At 36.0% G+C, this 12,030-nt stretch overlaps 1 protein-coding gene across 1 annotated transcript in view; it reads right to left on the minus strand.

The window, feature by feature from the left end:
* Positions 1-12,030, minus strand: part of LOC118842519 (disintegrin and metalloproteinase domain-containing protein 32-like) — a 132,867-nt gene that overhangs the window by 31,501 nt on the left and 89,336 nt on the right. The window contains exon 14 of the mRNA XM_036749997.1: positions 323-518. Within this exon, the coding sequence (XP_036605892.1) occupies positions 323-518 (196 nt within the window). The remainder of the gene's footprint in view (positions 1-322; positions 519-12,030) is intronic.

Consider the following 12,030-nt stretch of genomic DNA (forward strand, 5'->3'; position numbering starts at 1 on the left):
CCTTCAAACAGCATTTCATTATACCTTATGGACCCTTCGAATCAAGAAACTGGGTGACCGTCTGTATCACCTATCCCTAAAACTGCTAATATCATTTCTATCATTTGTAGTGGGATATCTACTGACATTGTAGTTTGAGTCATTTCATAGGTGAGAGACTGGAATTCAAAATGTGGGTTAGAATGGCTAACTCTGTTTTCACTATGGAAGTCTGTCTACTATTTATGATATTTTTTTAAATTTACTACAGTTTTGAAGTTGAGTTCCTCTTTTAACTTACTAGTGTTGATGACAGAAACCAAAGTATACACAAATATCCTACCTTTTCCAAATAGACGCTGACATTTTTTATCAGGGTTCTGGCATATTCCATCATAACATATACTTGAAAGGTCAGCACATTTACTTCCATCTTTTGCCCTTAAATCGTGTGGGCATTCTGAAGAGGTGCCATTACATTGCTCAGGAAAATCACAGAGTGGATCATATGCAGGTCTACATAAACCCCCTCGATTAAACTGGTAGATAGGATAAGAATAGGAAAAAATAAGAAAATTGCTCTGTTAATGTAAATAGACTTACAAATTTTCTACTTCAAAACTTTGCAATTTCTCTTTGTAATTTGGTAATGATGACAAATTTCCCTTTAGGCAAATGAGCTAAAATTTATTAACATTCCCAATGAATATTTCAAACCACACCTTGAAAACAAGTTGAGTGTTTTGAGAATTAAGTTTTGAGATGAAAGTGCAAGGAAATATAAAGCAATGGAAGAGAAAAATATAGGAAGCCAAAACAAGGCAAGAGTTATGATTTCTTCTCTCACCTCTTAAATATAAATATTCTCTAATGGTCTATTTTTAGCACTCTTTTCTTCTTTCTATATGCCTTTTTTCAGTGATCTCATCCACCTCCCATGGTTTTCTGCAGAGAGCTCCCAAATCTACCTATTTAACACTGGCCTCTTTAGAACTTCACTCATTCTCTCAAATATCTATTAGACCTCTCTACCTAATATGAAATTGTATCTACAATTCAACTTAACTCATCATTCCATCCTCACCAAAATCTGTTTCACTTCTTTATTAGCTCAGCTAATGACACCACCACTCTTCTAGTCATTCATGTTTGTAATCTCAGATACATCATTTTTGATTCCTCCCTCTCCTCCAATCTACACATCTAATCAATCAGTCACCAAATACTGTCAATTTTATTGCCAAAATATCCTGCATCAAAACCTGCCCCCCCCACTTAGCATTCCCACTACTACAACTATAGTTTAGGCCTTCATTACTACCCATCTGAATTACTGAAATAGTAGTCTTAAGATGTTCCCTAATTCCTATTGTTTATACCCTCCAATTTGTCACATACACCACTACCTAGGGCACAGATATGGTTCTATAACTCCAGGAATTAGGAACCTCCTATTGTCCTCAATAAAAGTTCAAGTATATCAGACAAGCAATCAGATCTCATTGAGTTAAGCTCCAACTTACTCTTACAGCCTTCTTTTATTCTATTGCTTCTCAGTCAAACTCCAATCATCATACTGAATACATGACTAATGCTTTCACACTTCTATGCTCTTGTTCAAATTGATCCTTATACTTATAACATTATCCCCCTACATCTTCACCCACCGACATCTTAACCATCCTTCAAAGTTCAGTAAAAATAGCAATTACTCCTTCCCCCTTTGTACTTCCTTCTTTTGAGGACCCAAAGCTGTCATCAGCATGGACCACTGAACACATTAAAGTGAGATACCATGTGGACACACTTAAATACCAATATTTCACATTCCATTTGGGATTTTGGAGGAAATTAATTCTCCAAGTCTTAATAGTATCATATATTGAGCATTCTGTACAACTATGGGCCCAGTTGAAATAAGATAGCTTCAGTTAATTGTGGAATCAATCACCATGGTTGTGTAACTTTGTCTAGTATTGAACAGCATGGAAGTTGGAGTAAATGAGATACACAGTGGGAACATTTCAGGCCTGGAGTTTGGCAAGCTCTGAGCAGTGACAGAACAAGGGAGTGAGGAATTCAGAGTTAGAGGATTAAGAACTGGTTCACTAATGGGTGATATGGAAGAGAGTGAATTAAAGCCAGATCAGGAATGATGTATAGTCTGGGAATAAACTGAGGTGTGAAAGGATAAGAGGATATGTTGAGAATGAAGAATGTGTTCAGAAAGAATAAATTATAGGAAAAGTTGAAATAACAGGCTATGATCAGATATGATGCATTTCAGAATTTTTGATCTTGAAAGTGGAGTACTTTTGAGCAACATAAACATCAAGGATATGACCATCCCTAGATATAATTGTGGTAGAGTGAGACAGGACAGTAGATGGAGGAACTGGGAGATTAAGGTGTTTGAGGCTATATCAACATGAATACTGAAGTTCCCTAGTATAAAGGCCAGAGATAAAGTACTGAGAAAGATTGTGAGTTGGGTATCAAACTCCTTAAGAAAGGAGGGACTTACAGGCCCTGCCAGAGTCTAAATTCGATGATAAATTTGGATACAGTTAACCTCAAAGGTGGAGAACTTTAGTAGCAATTCATCTGTGGCCTATAGGGCATTCTGAACTAGATATACCAAAAGAAGACCTGAGTGCTGTGGCAGATGGAGGACTGCAAAGCAAGGAGTATTCTTACTTCCCTTCAGTACCAGTGTGTCAGGAGGATGAGGAGTTGAAATCTGTACTGAACAGGTTTGAGAGAAGCCAACTCTCAGTGAGTACCAGAAGATAAAAGATGCATGAGATGAAGAGGTCCAAAAATGAAAGAAATCTTGTTATGGAATATAAGTCTAGAGAATATGGTGAAAAAGGTGGGCAGAACAGATGTGGGACATTGCAGAGGCAGAGTTGAAATGGATTGGGAGGAGAAAATGGATTGTGGAGGTTGGAGAGAAGGTGGTTTATTCTTAGGCATCCAAGGATTCAATATCACTAGGATTGGCAGAATAAGGTGGGGAAAGGGGAATTAGTTTTTGTCTCTATTATGGTTGTGTCATGTGTTAGCCTACCCATGAGCAATTAATATTTCTTCAATTGTTTAGATCTATCTTTGTATGAAGAGTATTTTGTAATAGTATTCATATAGATCATGTGTCTATTTTAGCAGGTAGACTCTCAAGTATATTATATTGTCTGTTGTTTTAAATAGACTTCTCTTTCTAACTCTTTCTTTTGGATTTTGTTAGTAATATGTAGAAATGCTGATGATTTTTGTGGGTTTATCTTATATCCAGAAATTTTGCTAAAATTGTTCACTGTTTTTTAGTTGACTCTCTAGGGTTCTCTAATGCTACAGACAATTATATTGTTTGCAAAAACTGATAGTTTTGTTTCCTCATTGCCTTTATGCATTCCTTCAATTTACTTTTCTTGTCTTATTTCTAGAGCTAGCATATCTAGTACAATATTGAATAATAATGGTGATAATGGATATCCTTGCTTCACTCCTGATTTATGCACAATATAGTTAATGCTTATTCTTGGTTTTAGATAGATGCTATTATAATTTTAAGAAAACTCCATTTATTCCTATGCTATCTAGTGTTTTTAATAGGAATAGGTGTTATATTTTGTGAAAAGCATTCTTCGTATCTATTGAAATAAGAAAATTATTTTTATTTTTGTTATTGATCCAGATGTTTAACCCACCTTGCATTCCTGGTATAAATCCAATATAATAATAGTGTATGATCTTTGTTTTATATTGTAAGCTCCTTCATAGTATATTATTTAAAATTTTTGCATCAATATTCATTTGGGAAATTGATCTATAGTTTTCTATCTCTATTTTTACTCTCCCTTTTTAGGTATTAAAACTATATTTGTGTCATAAGAAGAAATGACTCCTTCTTTACCTATTTTTTAAAGGAGTTTCTATAGTATTGGAATTATTCTTTAAATGTTTGGTAGAATCCACTTGTGAGTCTGGTCTTGGGTTTTTTCTTCTTTAAGAAGCTGATTTATGGGTTGATTTCTTTTTCTAAGATAGGGTTGTTTAAATATTCTATTTCAGACTTCTGGGAGCTAAGAAGGTGGAATAAGAAGTAAATCACTCTCACCCTCCCTTATTGACCTCTTAAAGCCCAGAAAATATTGCCTCAGAAAAAACCCTAGAATAGCTGAGCCAGCAGAAAGACAGGGTGCAGCAGTCTTGTAGTCCAGAAAGCTTGGGGAATTAACAGAAAAGGCTCCTTTTGCTCTGGGGGAGAGAGAGCAGTACAGGATGGGAGGCATCCCAGCAATACAGCGGCAAGCCCCACTTCAGCAAAACAGGGGGAGATCCTGAGCCACAGGATGGTAGAGCAGGCAAGCACCAACACCAGGACTCCCCCTGTTCCCCAGTGCCTCAGCAAGGCAAGGGAATTGGTAAACATCAGCTTGGAAAACTACCACATGCACCAGTATTCTCCAGCCACAAAAATCTCCTAGTGCTTTAGCACAACTTCAGGAGGCACAGTTCCAGGGTGGCAGACACCCTCCAGCAGCCATACATTCAAGTACTTTAAAGAAGCTCAGGTGAAGAGGCATCCTCCAAGGGCCAGAATCCCCACACCCACCCAGAGAGCTCCAGTGTTGCTGACCCCAGCTCAATAGCAGGTAAGGGGTCAGACCCCTACAGCCTCCAGTTGCCAGCACCTGAGGCCCCAGCACACAAAGCCAGTGACCAGGTCCCGGACTCCTAGCACAAGAAGCTTGGGTCAGTGCTCCCTGACCCCCAGCAGGAAAGCTCAATTTTAAAAGCCAGGAAACAGGCAAACACCATAAGCAAAAAGCAAAAATGTACAATGACCACAGATTATTATTATGAGGTTGGGGAAGAACAAGGTACAAATTCAGAAGAGGACAACACTGTAAATATACCCATATCCAAAACCTCCAAAGGGAATATTCACTGGTCTCAAGGCCAAAAATCATTCTTAGAAGAGCTCAAGAAGGATTTTAAAAGTCAAAGAAGAGGGGTAGGAGAAAAATTGGAAAAGAAATGAGAGTTATGCAAGAGAGAGTCAATAGCTTGGAAAAGGAAGGACAAAAATTGACTGTAGAAAACAAGTCCTTAAAAAATACAATTGGCCAAATGGAAAAAAAGCACACTGGAGAAAACAACTCCTTAAAAAGTAAAATGGACCAAATGGAAAAGGAGGTACAAAATCTGATAGAAGAAAACAATTCATTAAAAATTAGAATTGGGCAAATGAAAGCTAATGACTCTATGAGACATCACAAATTAGTCAAACAGAAACAAAAGAATGAAAACATAGAAGAAAATGTAAAATACCTCATTGGTAAAAACAACTGACTAGGAAAATAGATCCGGGAGAGAGAATTTAAAAGTTATTGGTCTATCTGAAAACCATGATGAAGAAAAAGAGCACGGACAGTATCTTTCAGGAAATCAAGGAAAACTACCCTGAGGTCCTAGAACCAGAAGGTAAAATAGTCATCAAAAGAATCCACTGATCACCTCCTAAAAGAGACCCCAAATTGAAAATGCCAAGGAATATTGTAGCCAAATTCCAACATTACCAGGTCGAAAAGAAAATACTGTAAGTAGCAAGAAAGAAGCAATTTAAATGTCAAAGTTAGGATTATGTAGGACCTTGCAGCTTCTACATTAAAAGATCTGAGGGTGTGGAATACAATATCCCGTGAGTCAAAAAAGCTTGGATTACAACCAAGGATCAACTACCCCACAAAACTGAGCATGAGCTTTCAGGCAAGGAGATGGACATTCAATGATTCCATTGACTTTATTCCATGACATTCCATGACTTCCAAAACTTCCTGATGAAAAGACCAGAGCTTAACAGAAAATTTGATCTCCAAATACAAGACTCAAGAGAGGCATAAAAAGGTAAACAGGAAAGAAAAACACAATATGTTATTAGTAAAGGCAAATTGTTTACATCCCTACAAGGGAAGATGACACTTGTAACTCTTGACAACTGTATCATTATTATGACAATTTGAAAGGGTATACATAGTCATAGGGAGTGGGTATAAGTTGACTTTGATGTGATGATAAAAAATCTAATTAAGTGGGGAAAAGGAATTGTTCTGGCAGAAGAAGAAAAGAGGAGGCAGAAAAGGGTAAATCATATCACACGAAAAGGCACAAAACCCTTTTCTAATAGAGGGAAAGAAGGGAGGGGGATGAACAGTGTTTGAACCTTACTCTCATCAGATTTGGCTCAAAGAGAGAATAACATAATCAGTTAGGTACAGATATCTAACTTACCCTATAGGAAGTAGGAGAGGAAAGGGGAAAGAAAAAGGAGGGAGTGAATGGGAGGAAAGAAATAGTAAGGGTAAAGGAGAAGAAAAGAGAGGAGGATGATAGAAGAAAGGGCAGACTGAAGGGAGGTAGTGGTCCAAAGCAAACTCTACTGAGGAGAGAAAGGAGAAAGAGAAGCATAAACAGGGGGAAATAGAATGGAGAGAAAGACATAAATAGTAATCACAGCTGTGAATGTGATTGGGATGAATTCTCCCATAAAATGGAAGCAGATACCAGAGTGGATTAAGAATCATAATCCTACAATATGTTGTTTATAAGAAATACATTTGAAACAGAGGAATATACACAGAGTAAAGGTAAAAGGCTTTATTCCAGAATATATTATGCTTCAGCTGAAATAAAAAAACAGGGGTAGCAATCCTGATCTCAGACAAAGAAAAAGCAAAAATAGATCTAATTAAAAGAGAGAAATAAGGAAACTACATCTTGCTAAAAGGTACCATAAACAATGCAGTAATATCAACACTAAACATATATGCACCAAGGGGTATAGCATCCAAATTCTTACAGGAGAAGTTAAGTAAGTTACAGGAAGAAATAGAGAGCAAAACTATACTAGTGAGGGACCTCAACCTCCCCCTCTCCGAATGAGATAAAACTAGCCAAAACAAACAAGAAAGAAGCTAAGGAGTTGAATAAAATCTTATGAAAGTTAGATATGGTAGACCCTTGGAAAAAAAATGAATGGGGATAGAAAGGAATATACCTTTTTCTCAGCAGTCCATGGCACCTACACAAAAATTGACCATGTACTGAGGCTGTGATAGATTAGTTCTTTTCAGCAAAGCAAGGATCTAAGACAACTCCAAAAGACTCATGATGAAAAATGCTATTCACATCCAGAGAAAGAACTATGGAGTCTGAATGCAGATGGAAGCATACTATTTGTTCTCCTTTTCTTTTGTTGTTTTGCTTCTTCCTTCTCATGGTTCCTCTCATTAGTTCTAATTCTTCCTTAGATCATAACTAATGTGAAAATGTGTTTAATATGAATGTATAAGTACAGCCCATTTCAGACTGCATGCCTTCTTAGGGAGGGGATAGGAGAGAGAAGGGGAGAAAATTTAAAACTCAAAATCTTATGGAAGTGAATGTTGAAAACTAAAAATAAATTAATTATTAAAATATTTAAAATATTCTATTTCCTTTTCTGTTAATCTAGACAATTTATATTTTTGTAACTATTCATCCATTTCATTAAGGTTATCAGTTTTACTAGCATATAATTGGGCAAAATAGTTTCTAATAATTTCATCTTCATTGGTTTTGCATTTACCCTTTTCATGTTTGATACTGACAAATTTGATTTTCTTTTTTCTTTTTTTTAAATCAAATTAACCAATGGCTTGTCATAATTATATTGGATTTTTCCCATAAAACCACCTCTTAGGTTTTTAAAATTTTGATAGTTTTTTTTTTAATTTTCAATTTTATTAATCTCTCTTTTGATCTTCAGGATTTCAATTTTGGTATTTGATTGGGAGTTTTACATTTTTTCTAGTTTTTAAAATTGTATGCCCAAATTATTTATCTACTTTTTCTTTTACTGATGTAAAGGTTTAGAAATACAAATTTTCCCTAAGTATTGATTTGCACACATAACATAATTTTCAGTATGTCGTCTTATTATTGTTATGAGATTAAAATTATTGACTATTTCTATGATTTCTTCTTTGACTCACTCGTTTCTTAGGATTTGATTATTTTGTTTAAAATTAATTTTTAATCTATGCTTCAAAGACCCTGTACTGAATGTAATTTTTATTGCATTGTGTTCAGTAAAGGGCGAATTTAGTAGTTCTGTCTTTCTGCACTTGTTTTTGAGGTTTTATCACATAATGCATGGACAATTTTTGTAAAGGTACCATACACAGCTGAGAGGAAGTATACTCCTTTCCATTCCCATTCAATATTCTCCAGGGGTCTATCATACCTAACTTTTCTAAAATTCCATTCATCTCCTTTACTTCTTTTTTTGTTTGTTTTATGATTAGATTTATCTAAGTCGTAGAGGGGTAAAGTAAGGATCCCCACCAGTATATTTTTACTGTCTATTTCCTCCTATAACTCATTTAACTTTTTCCTTCAGAGTAAGCACTTGTTAATTATTTTAAAAAGCAAATGTCTTGTTTCACTTATCTGAAATAGAATTGTTATGCTTTGGGTGAATTCAACATAGAGAGCAATCATAAGTTTAGATAAGGCTACAGTAAATATAGACATGTACCTATAGACAAATATAGACCAATAAAAAAGAGAGAGTGACAGATAAGCAGGGGATCTATATTATGCCTTAAAGGCATAATATAGGAATCAATACCAATACTTAGGACACGCATACAAAATATCATAGCATCTAAATAATTAAAAGAATTATTCAAGTTGTGGGGAGAAATAGATTGTAAAGCTACTTACAGTAGAGCACCTCAATTTACCACTTTCAGACCTAGGTAAATCCATTCAAAGACAAGCAAGAAAGAATTTAAGGACTTAAATGAAACTCTAGATCAATTAGATATGATAGATCTCTGGCAGTTACTCAATGGGGCCAGAAAGGAGTTTACATACTTGTAAGCTGTGAACTGCACCTTTAGAAAAAATTGAACATGTTACAGGGCATTAAAAACCTCACCAAAAATGAATAAAATCAGAAATATTAACAACATCACTTACTGATGAAAATGCTATTAAAGATCCTATTCAATAGCAAGACTTTGAAGTGAGAATTCAATAATAAAGACTAAATAACTTAGTCTTAAGTAACTGATGGGTCAAGAAAAAAATCATCATAGAAGCAATAGAAAATTTCATTGAAGAAAATGATAATCATGAGACAACATACCAAAAATTAAGAGATGCAACTAATACAGTTCTTAGAGAGGAAAGCTATATCTCTACATGCTTTCATCAAGAGACAGAAATAGAACAGAGGAAAAAAGTCAATGAAATGAGAATGAAACTAATAAAACTAGAATAACTGATCAAAAACCTCCAACTAAAAACAAAGTTCTAGAAATAAAAAAAGAGTTTAATGAAAATAGAAGTTTAAAAAAATCACATCGAACTGATAAATGAAATTAGCACCTACTTTTTAAAAAACTAAAAAATACATAAACAGCTAATTTGACTTTTTTTAAAGTCAGAAGAAAATTAATTTATTTACTTCAAAAAAGGAAAAGGATTTGTACACAGTAATAGCCACATTGTGCTATAATTAACTTTGATAGACTTATCTCTTTTTAGCAATGCAAGAATCTAAGATAACTCCAAAAGACTCATGATGGAAAATGATGTCCACATCCAGTAAAATAACTATGGAATCTGAATGCAGATTGGAGCATATTTATTTGCTCTCTCTTTTTGTTTCTTCTTTTGCGTGGTTTTTCCCATTGGTTCTAATTCTTCTTTACAACATGACTAATGTGAAAATAGGTTTAATATGAATGTATATGTAGAGCCTATATCAAATTATATGCTATTTTGGGGTGAGGGGAGGGGAGAGATGGGGAAAAAATTTGGAACTCAAAATCTTATGGAAGTGAATGTTGAAAACTAGAAATAAATTTTTTTTCTTTTGTTAATTTTTATTTAATTTATTTAATGTATTTAGTTTTCAGCATTGATTTTCACAACAGTTTGAATTACAAATTTTCTCCCCATTTCTACCATCCTGCCCACTCCAAGATGGCATATATTCTGGTTGCCCCATTCCTCAGTCAGCCCTTCCTTCTGTCACCCCACTCCCCTCCCATCCCCCTTTCCCTTCTTCTCTTGTAGGGCAAGATAAATTTCTATGCCCCATTGCCTGTGTATCTTATTTCCTAGTTGCATGCAAAAACTTTTTTTTGCTCTATTTGAACGTCTGTTTTTAAAACTTTCAGTTCCAAATTCCCCCCCTCTTCCCTCCCCACCCACCCACCCTCCCTAAGAAGGCAAGCAATTCAACATAGGCCACATGCGTGTCATTATGTAAAACCCTTCCATAATACTCGTGTTGTGAAAGATTAGCTATGTTTTGCTCCTTCCTAACCTATCCCCCTTTATTGAATTTTCTCCCTTGAGCCTGTCCTTTTTCAAAAGTGTTCATTTTTGGGGCGGAGCCAGGATGGCGGCTGGAAACCAGGGACTTGCGTGAGCTACCCGCCAGGTTCCTCCAAAAACCTATAAAAAATGGCTCTGAACAAATTCTAGAACTGCAGAACCCACAAAATAGCAGGGATCGAGCCCAGTACAGCCTGGATGGTCGCTGGTTGAGGTCTATTGAGCATGGAGCACAGGGGAGTGGAGCTCAGCGTGGGCGGCAGCAGGACCAACCAAAGAGGGAGCCAAGTGGAACAGGCCCTAGCACCCTGAATCAGTGAGCTGTGGCCGTTACCAGACTTCTCAACCCAAAAACACAAAAGACAACAGAGAAGGTTAGTGGGAAAAGCTGCCGGGGACAGAGTTCGAGGTTCGGCCACTGCCGAACATTATCTTTCTATGTAGGAATGTAAACAAAATAGTTCAACTTTAGTAAGTCCCTTATGATTTCTCTTCCTTGTTTACCTTTTCATGCTTCTCTAGATTCTTGTGTTTGAAAGTCAGATTTTCTATTCAGCTCTGATCTTTTCACTGAGAAAGCTTGAAAGTTCTCTATTTTATTGAAAATCCATATTTTGCCTTGGAGCATGATACTCAGTTTTGCTGGGTAGGTGATTCTCGGTTTTAATCCTAGGTCCATTGACCTTCGGAATATCGTATTCCAAGCCCTTCGATCCCTTAATGTGGAAGCTGCTAGATCCTGTGTTATCCTGATTGTTTTTCCACAATACTCCAATTGTTTCTTTCTGGCTGCTTGAAGTATTTTCTCCTTGACCTGGGAGCTCTGGAATTTGGCGACAATGTTCCTAGGAGTTATCTTTTTGGGATCTTTTTGAGGAGGTGATCTGTAGATTCTTTCAGTTTCTATTTTACCCTTTGGCTCTAGAATATCAGGGCAGTTCTGCTTGATAATTTCTTGAAAAATGATATCTAGGTTCTTTTTTTGATCATGGCTTTCAGGTAGTCCAATAATTTTTAAATTCTCTCTCCTGGATCTATTTTCCAGGTCAGTGGTTTTTCCAATGAGATATTTCACATTCTCTTCCACTTTTTCATTCCTTTGGTTCTGTTTTATAATATCTTGATTTCTCATAAAGTCATTAGCTTCCACTTGCTCCAATCTCATTTTTAAGGTAGCATTTTCTTCAGTGGTCTTTTGGACCTCCTTTTCCATTTGGCTAATTCTGCCTTTCAAGGCATTCTTCTCCTCATTGGCTTTTTGGAGCTCTTTTGCTATTTGAGTTAGTCTATTTTTTAAAGTGTTGTTTTCTTCAATATATTTTTCAGTATTTTCTTGGGTCTCCTTTAGGAAGTCATTGACTTGTTTTTCATGGTTTTCTTGCATCATTCTCATTTCTCGTCCCAATTTTTCCTCTACTTCTCTAACTTGCTTTTCCAACTCCTTTTTGAGCTCTTCTATGGCCTGAGACCAGTTCATGTTTTTCTTGGAGGCTTTTGTTGTAGGCTCTTTGACTTTGTTGACTTCTTCAGGCTGTATGTTATGGTCTTCTTTGTCACCAAAGAAAGATTCCAAAGTCTGAGACTGAATCTGAGTGCGTTTTCGCTGCCTGGCCATGTTCCCAGCCAACTTACTTGACCCTTGAGTTTTTCGTT

Source organism: Trichosurus vulpecula, chromosome 3 (assembly GCF_011100635.1).
Source record: "Trichosurus vulpecula isolate mTriVul1 chromosome 3, mTriVul1.pri, whole genome shotgun sequence".
Taxonomy (NCBI): domain Eukaryota; kingdom Metazoa; phylum Chordata; class Mammalia; order Diprotodontia; family Phalangeridae; genus Trichosurus; species Trichosurus vulpecula.